Here is a 16,631-nt window from a genome sequence, read left to right on the forward strand (position 1 = left end):
ATAAGGGAAATGTCTCCAAAATATTTTTTCCACATTGATTCCATCTCTGGAGAGCTGGAATAACTATGTGTTTAAGAAGCCAAATGCAGTTTTTCAACAGTCTTTCCTGAGTGAAAATAAATAAGGCTGCTGCTATAGCATTTAATACCAACACAAAGATTTGGCAAAGAACTGAAGTTATTGATGAGGTTTTGGTTCCATTTGAGTTGTATTAATTACTGTGTACCACACTGGTGTGTTTATTATTGCAGTAAAAGATAATTTCAAAAATTATTGTCTGTATTAATTTAAAAACAAACAAAAAACATTAAACTGAACCTTAGTAAATATGAAAAATTTATTATAAAGTCTGCTGTGTATAGCATATCCAATTTTGGGTGTGGGGAGAAAAGGTAATGCTTCTTAAGAACAATAACCACTTAAATTTGCAATAGGATTGTGGAGTTTGCAAAATAGGATTAAGTTTAAAATCTCTTGGCATCATCTAATAGGAAATTCAAAAAATCCAGGTAAACAACTTACAAGACTGTTGCAAGCTCTTAACCTTTGTTCTTGAACATTTCTGTTCTTGTCAGCATTCATTTAAGATGCATTTTATAGTCACTGTGCCAGAAAATATGAATGTGGAACTTCTTCATGTTGTGTTAGAGGCCCAGATTAGCAGCCATAAATGCAATATGACTGTGTTGTCATCAGGGATTTTTCTTCCTAATTAAGATTCAGCAGTGTGCCTATGAGATACACCTGTCAACTTTCTAGGTGCAACAGGAAAAAAAAAAAAACCTTATTTTTTATATGTGTGTGTGTGTCTTTGTGTATGATATAAATATATTAATACACAGGACAATTTTCTTTTTCTCCATAATAAAGAACCATGAAAATGTATGTGTTTATATGTGATCCCTGGCTGTAATGAGGTGAAAATTTCTTGTCTGCAAATTTGTAACAAAAGATGGCTATGTTTATTATTTAGAGATTGGTATTTTTCATATATTTATGCATGTGTATATGACAGCCTATATAGATATTAGATACGTTAATGTGTTTAATATGTAAAGCTGTCTGTTGTACATCAGCTTTAGTTATAAGCAGCATTTCTTCAAGAAAAACAAGAAACCATTGTTACTTCTCCAGTGATGACCCTTTTGGGAGATCAGTTTTTTAAAAAACTGACACCTAAAGAAATTGCTGTCTTGCAGTGTTTCTATATTACTGTGCTGTGGTGGCACTTTGATGTGTTTAGGCATTGCATTGTCCAGTAAGTTGGTTCTGCATAAGGTGAGAGTGTTGCACCCTCTCCTGTTAGGCCACTCCTGCTTTTGTCTGCCATCAAAAATAAACAGGGGCATAAAAAACAAAAAAAAAAATTAGTTTGCTTTTGAGGGTAGAAAGGCTGCTGCCTAGCTACTTAGCTGAGTAATTTTAGGGTGCTCCCCCTGAAATTTATCAGTGAGACCTCACACAAGGAGGTAGCTAGTTGTTTGGAGATTGGCAAGTTTGGCAGGATGATAAGGATGAGTAATTCAGTGACAGTGAGAAAAAGTATCTTCATCCAGGCTCAGCAGGATTTTTTAGAGCTCATGGGTTATATGCCACACAATTACAATTCTGTAAAGTACATGGGAAGAAGAGATGTCTAGCCACCTTTGTGCTGCAGAGCCTAAGGAAGGAAAATTGTAGTGATTAATTAAGTAGACAGACATTTATAGAGAGCTGTCAAGGAAAGATGCCATGGTACTTTTCAGAGCAGAACTATGCACTCTGAATGTGGCAAATTCGAAAAAAAATTTAAAACCCAGTCACCTTATCTTCAGCCCTGCAGAAATATGAGCAGTCATTTCTACCACAGCTCTGAGCTGCAAAGTAAAATCTTTATGTGGATAAAATACACAAGACATGCCACATACCTTCAGAAACTGGAGATGATAATCTGGTAGTATTTTGCAAGTAGCAGCAGCGGGTCTGCAGAATCTACTCCACCAGCTGTGGCAAGATGGGAAGGCAGCCCCTAGGATTCAGGTTAGCCTGTAGGATTCGGGGTAGCCCCTAGGACTCAGGCTGCCTCCCAGGCCAGCACCGTCCCAGTGCAATTGCATCTCTCACATGGCTTGGCCTGGAAGCCACACATAACCTGCTCACCAACCACAGGTGTCCCTGAGAGTCAGACACTGGCAGCCAGACTCCTTTGGAGAGGACAGAGTTCAGAGTTCAGTCAATTTGGCTGAATTTATTGAATTTTTAGGGTAATATCATGTTCTTTCAGTGTCTGCAGGACATCCAGATTTTGCTTCTATAATTCTTCTTAATTCTACGATTTAATTCTTACTGCACCTCCCCATACATATCTTTGATGCTCTGTTATATAGGGAAAACCTTTCCTACATGTTTTTTTTTTCCCCCAATAGCAATGAAAGATTCCATCAAGTGGCTAATTCCTGTGGTTGCTTCCTGCCAGCTACAACCAAGGACTAGTACTTGTTTCCATATGAACACACAAAGACCTAATAACCAGAGAATGGTTGGGTTACAAGATGGACTACTGCTTACTCTTCAGTGATTTCTTTTTCCCCATTTGTTGTCTCACATCGGCTGATAAATCCCATTCTGAAGCCCTAAGCCTTCGCCTGGATTCAGACAGAAGGCAAATGTTGTTTTCAAGAACAAGTCTTCTTGTTCACAAAAAAACAGCTGACCATATAGACTTGTACTTAATCTTTGAACAAAGACAAATTGTCAGGTTTTGAGGGCTGGACCTGTCAGAACCAAAGTACATAGTTTTTCAGGCAGAATTTAAACATCAAATAATTCAAAAGGAGCTGAGAAGCAACTTCTGTATTTCTATTTATTGTCTTCTCCTGATGACAGTGTGGTTCTTTATTGCACATTCCTTCCTGGGGAATTTAAATGCATTACCTAAAGAGGTAAATAAACTTTTGGGTAACCCAAGTTGCAGAGCAACTCATAGAGCCTTTTTCCCCAAAAGTTTCCTGTTGTCAATGAAACTCCCCTGGCACAGACCTATGCCCTGGCTTCCAGCCACCTACCAGAAGGGTAAATGTGGTGTACAAGCTATAAACATGCACGATGAAAAAAGAGCACAATAGATAGCCACTTCAGTCTCTAATTTGGAAGAATGATCCACAGTGAGTGCCTGTTGCTGAAGTGCTTTCTTTAGACTCGGGGTGGTGAGGACACTGTAAGAAGGCTGTTGTGGCTTGTAGGGTTAATGAGTGTCAGTGTGTAAATACTGGTGCAATCCTTCTGCTGAGGCAGGGGATGTTTATGGATGGGAATTTTTCAGCAGCTATAAATGGAAGGTCTGTTTGTTTTGTCTAAGGCACATGGGAAAGGCTTGATCATAACTTTCAAAATTCAATGCTAATGGCTTAAAAAAAAATCCTTAGTTTTCAAAGTTCAGCTGACAGTGCCATGGCAGAGGTTCTGGAAGGGAGGCAGCAGAGCAGGCAAGCTGCAGCAGCCCAGCAAAGGCCAACAGCACAGCACTAGTGGCTCTGCACTTGCTGAAACGCCTGCACGCCTGTGGTTTGCTAAGGAAGCAGCTCACACATAAATCTGTGCTTTTATTGCATTTGAATCAAGAGGTGCAGCAGTAGATAACATCACCTGTTGGCACAGAGACAGCAAACAGCAACTTGTACCTTTCTCCTACAAAGCCATCTGCCCCAGCTGAATATGATTGACTGAGAAGTCACGTACTCAGTCTCATGTATCTCCCCAGCTGGGGGAGAAAAAAAAAATGCAATTCAGGTTTCAGCATTTTTGTAATCCCTCTGAGCCTCCCATTAAATTTGCTCTACTGTGTGGGAAAGGATTAAAGATTCTTTGGGCTTCAAAACACAGTATACAAAAATTAAGTACTTCAGCATGGTTTGTGGTAAGGCAGCAACTAAAGTGTATAGCCTGCCACATAACCCAGAGCAGCGAGTTCTCTTTGACAAGTAACACTTGTTGACAGCTTAAAATTTCTGTGGGTAACACATGCCACAGTTGTGTATGGCCTTTGTATTAAATATTCTGTATGCAACATATTTCATAAGTAACTTCAAAAATAATCAGAGCTGTTCATATGCTGTTACTAACTTAGCTTGGAGTGCCAAAAGCAGGAAATATTTGTTGGCAAGGAAGACTTCTGTTCCTTTACAAACAGCTTCATAAATGCTCCCTTGTAATAAATATTTCAAGATTAAAATCAATGCATTACAAGTTTCAGACAAGGCTGTTTATCAAGATTAAATAGTTCATTTCCTAAAAGGCAATATTATTCACATTTTATGTGAGCGTGAGCACAGATGAGAATTTTTTATTCAAGAGAGGACAGGATTTTTTCCCCACAAAAAAAGTTAAACAGAAAATGCCAAAAAACATTCTTTCCCTGATTTTTTACTACTTTGAGAGCCTGACTTGCTGTTAGACTTAATTTGCACAGTATTAAATTCTACTAAATATACCATGCTTAGTGTAATTCAGCATCTAGCCTTTTTTGTCCTAATTCAACGCTTAAATGTATGAACCTTTTTTTTTGTGAACAGGACACAGCTGCTGTGTACCCAGGCCTGAAGGAGAAAGTACAGGCAAGAAAGGGCGTAACAGATATTAAAAAGTAGACTCCAAAATCCATACTTTTAAAAATAAATATTGTCTTCTCCTTTCATTACCCTACTTGCATGAAACCTTCTTCCTTCCCCATCTCAGCTGCTAAGCCAAGAACTGTGTGTGACAAGTGCCAGCTGCTCATCCAACCACAATTTACCAATGTTATGGGGCAGACTGGAAGGTGCTAAAGAACAAGAGGAGTCAAAGCATCAATGTTGCATTCTTGTCATATTTCACTTCCTCATTTTCCTTTCCTAGAAAGCACAAATATAGGAGGTCTGAATACCATCTTGAGAACAAGAGGTAGCTCTAGTGTGTGTAAAATGCTGCTGCTGAACTAACAACTGTTGAACTGGTTTCCCCATTTATAAGGCAAATTACTTTAGGATTCCAAGGGAACTGGTAAATAATACCATGCCATGCAATTTATATCTAGGCTCTCCACCTAAAAAGCATAATAAATACCTGCTGATTATATCCATATTTTTGTTTTTCATTATATTTATCTTTTCATTTTTCTCAACATAGAACCTGCTTGCTTTTTCTCTGTCATAATTTCTAATGTTATTTTTTGAGACTTTAAGTGGTATTCCTCAATGTCATTATTTCAAGATTTTATATGTGCAGGTATTTTATATATTGCTTATTTTTCTTAAGGTACAAGTTTATTATTTACAAAAATAAATGTTTATAGAAAGAAAAATTTAATTATGAAAAAGCTTAATATCTGGGCTATTCAATTCTTGGGGATTTTTTGTGCAGCCTAAATTATAACCTGTTTACTGATATTTTGGTTTGATTTCAGGTTACCATTGGCCAGATGTATGCCACAGAAAAATTGGTCATTGAAAGTCCAGAAAACATACAGCCAAGAAAAGCCTCTGAGCCTGAAACAACATTGGGCCTTCTTCAGCATCCTCCAATGCCACGTACAGAAACTGCACATACCCGTGTCTGAGCTTGTCTGTTCAGCAGAAGAAATGCCTGAGAGACTGTTTTTGGCAACCAAAGTTCTATTTTCTAAAGGGTCACATGTTCTAAGAGAAATGGCTGTGATTTATAATAGTATGTAAGGTAGTCTTGGAATCTGTTTGCTTGTGTGTCCTATGTGATGGAATAGTTCCTGCCCTATTTCAACAATAAAACTTCATTAAACTACCTGCAACCAGCTATATTATTCTGCTGCTGACCTTATCTCCCACTGACCACCAAAAACATGTTAGATTTAAAACCCCTCAAGGTTTAAAACCCTTCACCCAATTACTAAGTTTGTATTAATCCTGTTGCACTTAAAAATATCCAGCATCTGAACTAAATGAGTAAGTACATATTTTATTTAAAGTATTAAAACCAGAGATGGTCAGAATTTCGTCTCCTAGACTTTGATACTTACAGGTATCACAGGCTGCATTGTGTGGTTTCCTTGAAGAGCATCCCTTGACATTTCAGGACGTGACATAAAAAATTCACTAGTTCTTTCTTTAGTTTCCAAAAGTTAATAACCAGTCTTGTCCTACTTTTAACAATTAACTGATCAGAATAGCAGAATGGAAAACTTGAATTACTGAGCCTTGGGAGCTTTCAAATGTTTTTTCACCACCAAGTCCTTTAATTTATTGAGGTGCAGCTATTAGCAGAAAGCTCCACATCACTTTTTTAGAGATTTCCCTTTTTCACAAACATCATGAATTTTGGCAGAAGAACCTGACTCAACAGGTTCTCAACAGTAACTCAAGTGTTCTAAGTCATGAAGTGGCTGCAAGCTTTGCCTAGAAAAAGTGTTCAGCATAGCATTTTATTGATTATTCTTAAATCCATAGAATGCTCAACACTTTTAAGACCACAGATTAATAAAAAACCAAGCAAAAATTTTGATCAGATTTTGCTCAAGTCATTGCTGTTCTTGAATTTGTTTTCCATTAGAAATCTGCAGAAAAATTAAGTAGTGCAAGGCCTGCATACAGGAAAAAAATAGTTTTCTTCTATTTCAGTGAATTGTTGGAGGGTTTTAAGTAGAGAAACAGAAGCTCAAAACTAGTTCCACAGCACTGTGGCCTTTGAAATCCACCCCTTATTTTTCTTGCTTCACAAAATTAATCTTTTGTTTATGTACTTCTGTGTTGTTCATGCTCTGTGAAAACATTATTAAAGCAGAGTGTTTAATTAAAGTGTCTAATTTAGAACAAACTTCCATTCCTCGCTGCCTCTCAAAGTGTATTTTACCACTTTGTACAGTTAGATTGAGCTGTATAGTAATGGATTTCATATAGACAGTACAGTGTACAGAATAAAATAGTGTGTACCTGAAACTGCCAATGTAGCCCCCTTTCAATTTCAGATAAAAAGAAAATACAATAATAATTCTTCCTTTATGATGTGTATAAGTATTGTAATGTAAATTGCTTTTAGTGACCATTTTATTGAAATGGATTTTAATTATTCTAATAGGTAATACACATTAGATTTTGTATTTGAAATCTCTACATTCACAATTGGATAATTAAGTGCACTTAAGTTAGTGGTGAAAGTGCAGGGCTAGAAGGGTTTCATTGCTCTTTAAGCTTGCAGTGAGCTCACAGAAATGCAGCATCTTACTCTTGTATGACACAGGCCTGTAAGGGCTGCCAGTTTTATACTGTTAGAAACTTGGTTGCTAAAACAGAACATGGAAAAACCTTGTCTAATACAGCTTAATTACTGAAACAAGCACTGCATACCATTTGAAGATCTGAGAGTGCATTCTAGTAAACAAAATAAACATATTTATAAATAGCATAGCCCTGATTTATAAAAGAGGGACAACTCCGTCGGTAACTGGGTTTTTTTTTTAACTACTTAAATCTGTTTTCACCATATTTATGAAAAAATAAGGAAACTCTTTCAATGCATAATCTGTTCTTCAAAAATACCTTTCCAGTGAAGTTCTTCAGCATTGTTTCCAACGAGAATACAGCTGTAGATGGTATCCTGTCATGCAGGCAGGCAGTCATGGGAACATGAAATGTCTTATTAATTCCTTCCAAAGTATGAAGATTACTTCTCCATTAATGCCTAAAAATGCTGTTGTTAAGTTTTTGTGGTAGATAAAACATTAGAGCAGTCCCAGTTCATGGCATTTGCTCCAACCTTCTTTCTCAAGGTTACCACTCAGATTCCCTCTGCCTTACTTCTACCTTCAGAGGAGCAGTAGTAACCTTCAGGTACATTCTACAGAGAGAACCATTCCAGACAGCGGGGGGGGGAAAAGTAGTGGGGCTCTGTAATTTCCCTCTGTCCCCAGTCCATACTGCAGAGGGTAAGACAGCTGACCGTCTCAGTAAATGACAAATTAGTTCTTACTAGAAATTACTGATCAGCTTATCATACAGTATTTATATAGTACTTATACAGTATTTATACATTACTTATTAGAAGCAAGGTAAGAACTCGTCTGCTGCTACAGTCCAAAAGTCTGTGTAACACTTATCTAGCTTGTTAACAGGAGTGCAAAGCTAGCAAAGGCATTATCACTTACTCCTCAAACCCAACAGCATTTTAGATGCTTGCTCCCTGTTTTGGACAGGCCTGTATGTTTCCTTTGCTTGTAACATACATGCTTGTAACATAAGTGCATGGTTATGTCCATTTTAAGGTATTTTGCCAAAACATGCCCAGTTCTGTATACAAACATAGCTTGACAAATACTTTATCATTGAAATCCTACAAACTATGGAAGGAAAATACTTGCTAACCACACCTGGCTTAGGAAGTCGAGCCCAGTAGTAGGCTGGGGTGCCTTTAGTGTTGCGTTGGTGTCCACTTGCCCTGTTCTTGCTCTTGGCTAGGGCTGTGCTCATCGCTGCCAATGGAGAGAGTGACCTGGAGAGCTGGCACTGTGCTCCAGCCTCAGAGCTGCTGTGCTCTTACAGCTGCACCTTCTGTGCTCCACCAGTTCCGTTTACGTTGCAATACTCATTAAATCTCTCTTGGCACGCTGTCAGAAGCTTTGTTGGATTTTATCAAAGCAGTGTAAACAACAGGAATAGTTAAAACACAAAGGAATGATCCCATGACTTACATACAATGTCCACTGTTATAAAAAGTATATATTTTTTCCTTAGAACAGAGCTCAATAAATATCTTTAGTAAAGCTGCAATGTCTTCACAAAACAATTTTGCTTTTGTATTATAATAAAAATGGATTTTTCCCGATCTCGACACTTTAGCAAACTATTGACCTCAGCAGTGAACCAAAATTTGAGTGTTTGCCTGTACTGAAGTTTGTCCTTACTTTTACAGGATAAGCTTGGAAACAGCACTCTGAAAGGAAAAAAGGAACAATTTGATTAGTATTAGTAACTGTTAAAAGGCATTTCTGTTGACTGTTACAGCCTCTCAATAAATTTTTCTGCAATTGAAAGCATGGATTCAAAATGTTCAGCTATATCAGAGGTACAGATTTTCAGGAGGAGAGCAACCCAAGTGGGAAGCATACACTTTACATACAGTGTTGAAATAAACTAAGAAGGATTTTAACTTAGTATTCGCTTTTCTCGAAAGATATTTCTATTAAAAAAAACCTTCCAAGTTTCCAAGCATTAAAAGCAAAACTTTTACCCTCTGAAACCAGCAGACAGAATAACTGTGGAGAAGCACTAGCCCCTCAACTTTACTTCCTGCAATACAACATAAATGCATCTCTCCTGATTCCCAGCACAGACCATACATACGCATAAACAGCCATGAAAGAGCTGTGCTCTGACTGTTTTCCTGAGTTTTCCATAATGATCTGCAGTGAAATCCTGGCATTATTCAAGTCAGGACTACACTGTTTGCTTTATTCCACCATCCTTAACACAGGCGTAGTTATTTCATACTCATGGGAATATTTTGCTTGACAACCTTTATAAAAAAAGAACTAAGCTGTGCAGTTCTTTAACTGAGTGTTTACATTCCTACTTTTTTTAGTATTTTAGAATATAAGAATAGTGCATGAGGACATAAGGTGAAAGCAGGAAAAAAAAAAAAAAAAAGAAAAAAGAACCGAGAAGCCAGTTCTTCTTCCAAAACCATGTATTTTCTACAACTGTAAAAGGAAAAAATTTGGAAATCTCAAAGCTGTTTCACAAACATATGCACCTTCAAAAGATTCCACAGCTTACAGAGGTAATTAAATATGTTTTGCAAGAGATGCTTCTTTCTAAACTACTTACCTTTTTTGCCGTTAAGCCAGTATCTACTGAAGCTTTGCAAGAGGGGGAGATGATGGTAATTAGTGCATTCAAGTAACTACTCTTCTGTGTTTGGGAAAAAAGAACTATGGAGACCTGTGAAGAATGTACAGGCTTTCTATTGAAAGAGTACACCCCATAAATATTTATAACAGTCTTTGGCAATATGCTAATCCAAGGCAAGCAATTTTCCCTTTCTCAGAAAGAATCATGAAAAAACAATTAAGGTGATTTAATTACTGCCGTGCACAGACAGCAGATTTTGAACTCTTGACAGATGAACATTCATCACAGTGCCATGTTATCCTAACCCCATAACACAAGACTCTGAACAGAATGGACAATTAAACCTAGATCATTTCCCTTACCTTCCTGCAGTACTTTGGGCTAGATCCAAATCCCAGCAAAGCCAATGGGAGCAGAAGCCAGACTTTCCAAGTACTGACTGAAAGCTCCAATTTTAAATAAAACAAAAGTTTTATTTAAAACTGGAGTTTTCATGCAAGCTTACAGATCTTCATGACACCAAAGTAAATTTAGCTTCACAGCTCTTTCCTGAACCATTTAAATCTGAATTTAAAAGTAAGTTTACATGGCAAAAAATTGCTTAAGGAAGATTTACCTTTTATGTCCTTCACAGTTACCCCTACAGAGTTTCAACTATATTAAACTTTCTTCATCTATATACACCTATAAAACCGTTTGGCAGCTATTCCTACCCTAAATCCTTAATCCATGGTGGGGGAACAGAAATCTGCATAAAATAAAAATCTTTGGAGCTGAAGTTTTTCCAAAAGTGCAATGTCTTAAAATTTCTTATTTAGGTTAGGGGAGGGAGCATGTTTATGAGAACATCTTCCAAAAGTTATGCTTTGAAACTTTATGAAATACATTAACAGTAACGCAACCAAACAGAAAGAGTGCTTCACTTAACATTTCACTCTATTGGCCTTGAGATTTTAATGGAATTAAAACATCTTCATTTTGATTATATTCCTTTGAGAATAATGCTGCAATTATGCCATGTGTCTCAACCTGTGGCCAGGAGCAGGAGCCCTGGGGTTTGCTGATGTGGGTTTGCAAGCCTTTGGTACACACATGGTCCAGTTGGATTTTTACAACTGCTGCCCAATGTAATCCTTGATAAAGCCTTGCATTTCCATAGCCCTCAGGAACCTCAGCTATGAAAATACAGACAACTGTGAGTAGGCTGTCTTTGAACCCTGCTTTGGAAATCTATGCTTCTGTAAAATCCTAAGAGCACAGAAATGTACTGTCTATCAAAAAGTGAGTATGTGTGACTCCCATCTAGAGGTTTTCTCCTTCCTTTCACAAAAAGTAATTCTTAATAACAAATAAAAGCACTTCACCAAGTATCAAAGCACAAAAATGTTGTGCTTTAATTATCACAATTGGCAGGATTTTCAATTGGCACTGATTTTCTGAAGCACTCAGAAGATTTTACTGTCTAGCCTCAGCAAGTACTTTCTTGCATTTCGAATTTCAGGTCACACATCTGAAAAGCACACAGAAATGTCACATGTTCTGGATGTTGATGTTTACAGTGGACCAGGGAACATTTCCAGGCCTCTATCACTAGGCACAGCTAGCCAGGATTCTTCATGGTACCACCTCTGCCCAGACACAGCCATCAGAATATGGCTGCTCCTTTAAATTCTGTTAAGGAGAGATCTCTCCCCTCCTTTTTCTGGCGATGTTTCCTTCTTCTCTGAGGCAACTAATAACAAAGCAGAGAATAAGGAATGGGCTCCAGAAATCCCAAATATTATATTGTCCATAAATGAAGGATCAATCTTGACACTGCACTAAGAGCGCACTATTTCATTGATACAGCATCTGAAGAAAGGCTAATTCATACCAGGTTATCCCATGTAACATCCTGTAATCCTGTAATGCATGACAGACTTAAAACAAACTTGTGTAGGGAAACAGCAGAGTTCAGTATTCTCTCTTCAAACCTTTTTGGCGAGAGTTCACATGTAACCTGAAGGGCAACAGTAGGAACTTCTCTTTGCCTGCACAGAGCTCTCCCGCTGTGGGTTGTCAAAGCAACTGATACAGTGTAACAGCGAATGGTTTCCGAAGGAATTAAACACCTCCTTGTCTCTGGCTGTATTCTCACGCTGTGCTGTACACACAGGTTTTTTTTGGGAGGAGGGAGGACAGGCTGTGTTTCAGCAGCAGTGTGCATGTGAGCAGAACTGCAGCACCTTTGGTATGAAGCTCCCTCTGCTTCCTGTCTTTCCCCCAACAGACTCCATGCTTTTAGCTCCTGGGTCTGTTCCAGCCAGCTCAAAAGGCAGGATAGCTGTAGGCTTGAAAATATTCTCTTATCAAGAAGCTATTTTTTCTAACATTGTCACAATATCCTTTAAGATGTTTTACATCTTCAGAGGAAATGAAGACCTGAGAAATCTCACATTGTGCTCTGTGTCAAAATAGGAAGATGACATTCCATGGTCTCACAGACCATACATCCATGTCAGGGCATTTTCTGCATTCTGGCAATTGTTCTTTATTAACCAAAAAAAGCCCATATTTTGAGATACCGTATCAAAAGAAAACAAGAAGAATCAAAGTTGCAGAAGAGCCCCAAAAAACCCTGACCAGAGCCCACCTAATTTCCACCCATGCTAGTAAAGCTTCTTCACACCACAGCTCTGCTCATAAAAACATTCTACAACAGTCACAGACTTAGGGGGTGATTTGCCTCATGGCTCTGGCAGGACAACAGCCATTTTCAGCTACAGCCCTAAACACTGCTTACAGACAGGATCAACCCTGGTCAGAACACACATACCATAGGTTGCAAAACTGTGAAGCCTGCTGTGTCTAGGGGACAGAAAGTAAGTGTAATGGTGAGCTTTATGGCTTTTTTTAAACTTTTTTTTATTCTTACAAACCCATTTGCATTGTAGTTTTTTGCTTAATTTCAAGAGTTGGGACACCAGTAGTAGTCAACCTCTAGGCTTGCAGTGCAAGAGTGAAGACTATAAAATCAATTCAAGTGTCCAGCGCCATTAAGTCCAGCTGTGTGCACAACAAAGTTCTTTCCCAGCAGCATACAAATACAGAAAAACATGTAGCAAAAAAGCTGAATAAATTATAAATACTTGAGAAATGTGGTGCAAAATGTAACATAAGGAGATCTGAACTAAGGCACTTGTTTCCATTTGTTACTGAGGACACCCGCTCTGTATGGCAGCGTCACTCCTCAGTGAGGAGTCATCCAATCCAGACCCAAATCTGAAAATACAGAACCGTGTACGAGACAAACATCACCTTTCACTTCACAGTGCACGACTCAAAGGTGTTACCAAAGTTCTCCTGATAAACACAGCATCAGCAAGTATTTTAACTCCTCCTTCATCCCGGTTTTAGACTCGTCAGTTGTGTGAAAAGAAGTCACCAGTCTATTTTAAGCAAAAACATTTCTGCACAAGTCCCTGTTGGCTGCTATTAGCCAGACGGGATCTACATGTGAGCCTGGAGAGCAGTACCGAAGTGTGTTGAGTGACAAAAACCAGGGCAGCCCAGTCCAGCCCCTGATCCAGCCCCAAAACAGAGTGCCTGCTGTTCAGAGCTGCCGCAGCCATGGCAAAGGTGGGACGGGCACGCAAGCCTGTCACGGGTTTGACAGGTGCTCACAACAGTGAATCGTATTGTTACGGAGTCCATTGAACTAAAAGAAAATAACAAAAAAAGGACAAAGCACACCATTGCTGTCGCAGTACTGTGTCTTTCAAATGGATCTGAGAACGGGAAAATTGGGATCCTAAGTTAAATCTGTAGCGAACACGCCACCAAGTTTTCACACGAGTGCTCTTGACTAATCGGGAAAGTGGAGTCAAGCCCAAATCAAGACCTCAGAAATTCACTTCAAGAGGGGAAAAGCAAAGCTCACGCTACTCAGTCTCCTCGCTCTCTCTCTCAAAAAAAAAAAAAAAAATTACAAAAAACCAAAAAGGAGAACAATTCCACAAGCCACAGCAATGCGAGCCTACGCACATCCATATTTCGCTGGCAGAAACTGAAGCTCCTGCTTAAAAACCACCAGACTTGGGTCAGTCTCCGGGCCGGGCCCTCGGCGCGCTGGCCGTCTCCCTCCCGAGCCGGGCCTCACTCCGGGCGCGGGGTGCGGCCGCCTGCCCCAGCCCGGCGGGTCCCCTCGGCTCCCCTCGCCCGGCCGGCGTCAGTAGCGGGGTGCGGCGGGGCCCGGCGGGGCGGCGGCGGGGCCGCCCCCGGGGCAGCCGCAGCAGCGCAACGTGTAGTTGCGGCCGCCGTTGTTGTCCCAGAACTCTCCCTGCGGGCTGCGGTAGCGGATGGCGAAGTGCAGGGCCGAGCCCTCCCGCAGGCTCGGCGGGACGCACAGGGTGAAGCCGTAGCGCTCGGCCGGCGGCTCGGGGGGCAGCGGCGCGGCCGGGACGTCCACGAAGGAGAGCCACTCGTTGAAGGTGTAGCGCACCGTCACCTCCCTGGGGCCGGGGCCGCCCAGCACTTGCACCGTGCCCCGCACGTCGGTGGGGGCCGCGGGCCGCCCCAGGCGCTCCAGGCAGACGCGCTGCCGCCGCAGCCGCTCGGCGCTGGGCTCCCCGCCGTCGGGGAAGTCGGGCACCAGGAGCAGCGCGGGCGGCGGCGGGTCGGCGCCGGGCGGCGGCGGGTCCCGCTCCTCGTCGGGCGGGCTCTGCAGGTGCGACAGCGCGGCGGGCGGCACCTGCGGCTCCTCGGCGTCGCTGAAGTGCTTGACGCTGGCGAGGCTCAGCCCCAGCGAGTCGGCGAACTGCACCCGCTTCTTGCACTTGCCGCAGCAATCTTCGCCCGCCGCCGCCTCCCCCTCGTCTTCCTCCTCCTCCCCCTCCTCCTGCCGCTCGCCGGGGCCGGGGGACGGCGGCCGCCCGCAGCGGCGCAGCTCCAGCAGCACCAGCCGCTCCCCCGCCGCCTCCCGCTTGCCGTCGCGGGACACCGTCGGGGCCGCGCCGCGGAGCCGCCGCTCCTCGACCGCCAGCTCCTGCCGCTGGCGTGCGGGGCTCGCCATGGCGGGGCGCCCCGCTGGGCCCGTCCCGGCCGCCCCTGTGCCGGCAGGCGGACGGGCCGGCACCGCTTTATCCGGCGCCCCCGCCGCAGGCCCCGGGCTGGGGGCGCGCCCCCCGCCGGCCCCGGAGCCTCCCCGCGGGGCTGGGGCTGGGGCGGCCGCGGGCGGGGGCGGGACCTCCCTGGACGGGCAACGCGGAAAGAGCCGCGACGGGCGGCCCCGCACGTCCTCCCGCCCGCCGGGGGCCGCAGTTACCAGGGCGCGGAGCAGCGAGCAGCGAGCAACGCTCCCGGTTTTACGGGCTTGGAGGAGACACGGGCAGCGGCGAGAGGCGCCCCCCGGGGTCCCCCCGCCGCCCCGCCCCGCACACCCAGGCTGAGCGGTAGCTTCGTTATTCCCTTAATTATTTATCTTTTATTATCATTATCATCATCACCGTAGGCTTCCACTCGTCGGAGGTTCACCGAAGAAAGAGTCCGGATGGTCAGGATTAAGCAGGAGCCCCCTCAGGTTGGCATCACCCAGAAGTTCTATCCATTCGGGGAACGGGGGGCCGTGGAAGTGGAGCGGCCCCTCGGGACCGGGGCTGAGCCGCCGCCCTCTCCGCCGGCCTGGGCGTAAGAGGGTCTGGGTGCTGCCCGTGAGCCGCGCCCGTCTGCTCCCCAGCGGAGTATGTAAGACCCCCAGCTTTTGTGTGTAAATCAGTTTTCACCCATCCTAATTGCAGAGAAAATCTTTGAGACCAGAGCTCGAGGACAAGACCCCAAAGGTAAAACAAACTCCAAAGGCATTAACTTTTTAAAGTACTCTGTGTTTTGTGAGCAAATGTCTCTTTTCTTAGCCACATTCGCTACTAACTGTACTGTTACTTGTGTAAAATCAAGTCCAAAGTCTCAGGAGGCACACACGTGTGCGCAAACATCCTTTTAGAAGTCCAGGCTGTCTCCAAAGTTTCCAATTAAAAGCAGAAAATCAAGAAGGGAAAACAAAATGCAGGCATTGCCCCTAAATAAATAAAGAGAAATTGTATCCTTCAGTTTTATTCTGTAGGCATGACGCATAGTAAACAGCATCCTTATAACAACATGTTTTTAAAAGTAGGATGAGGTCTGTATCTGAGAAGTTTCCAAACTTGGTTCTATACTTTGTGCGTGCCGCAGCTATTGTCTGGGGTGACTTGCATGGATGATTGCAAAAATACTACATTATTAAACTTCCTTCCATTCTTTTTCTCATGGAAGAGACACCAAAAAGCATGTGCAAACAACCCAGCGCTTTCTGAAGCAACATACTCCTGCTATAGATTTAGCAAGGAGGTTTTTTGTTTGTTTTGCATAGGTTGTTTTATTTTTAGCATCAGTCTGGTTGCCAAAAGGCAGCCTCCCAGCGTGAGTGAATACACTGCAGTTCAACTGAGTGTGCAGTCTGGGTCTCGCAGAGGAATGAATGTCAAAGCAGCAGAAACATCACCCAACAGTTTTCTTAGCAGACACTGCTGTGAGGATGTTCTTGCTACACCTTGATGGAAGAGCTGCACAGCGAGCAGTTCAACAGGAGTGCCAGATTAATCTGACTGCTCGACATTTGTTTGGCATTTGGTTTAGGGCATTGTAAGAAGAGGAACGAAGGACAAACATCCTGGCTGGCACCCACTGTGCTGATGGAAAACATGATGAACACCAGTTTGCCATCAGCTGCTGATCACCAGCTCTGCTGGGAGCTGCCGTGTTCAGCAGGCTGCTGGCTAAACCCTT

The 16,631-nt window shown here is 42.5% G+C and overlaps 2 protein-coding genes across 3 annotated transcripts in view; one reads left to right on the forward strand and one right to left on the reverse strand.

Annotated features, from left to right (window-relative positions):
- The window catches only part of LYRM4 (LYR motif containing 4), a 615,895-nt gene that overhangs the window by 79,087 nt on the left and 520,177 nt on the right, over positions 1 to 16,631 (forward strand). The window contains exon 3 of one of the 2 annotated variants that reach the window (XM_030226320.2): positions 5,420 to 5,772. The exons of the other annotated variant lie outside the window; for it this stretch is intronic. Within the exon in view, the coding sequence (XP_030082180.2) occupies positions 5,420 to 5,572 (153 nt within the window). The 3' untranslated portion in view covers positions 5,573 to 5,772. Of the gene's footprint in view, positions 1 to 5,419; positions 5,773 to 16,631 lie in introns of those variants that run through there. 2 annotated transcript variants of the gene reach the window in all.
- On the reverse strand, positions 14,038 to 14,880 carry PPP1R3G (protein phosphatase 1 regulatory subunit 3G). Its single transcript, XM_030227431.1, has one exon. It carries the CDS (start codon positions 14,878 to 14,880, stop codon positions 14,038 to 14,040), a length of 843 nt encoding a protein of 280 aa, XP_030083291.1.

Source organism: Serinus canaria, chromosome 2, assembly GCF_022539315.1.
Source record: "Serinus canaria isolate serCan28SL12 chromosome 2, serCan2020, whole genome shotgun sequence".
NCBI lineage: Eukaryota > Metazoa > Chordata > Aves > Passeriformes > Fringillidae > Serinus > Serinus canaria.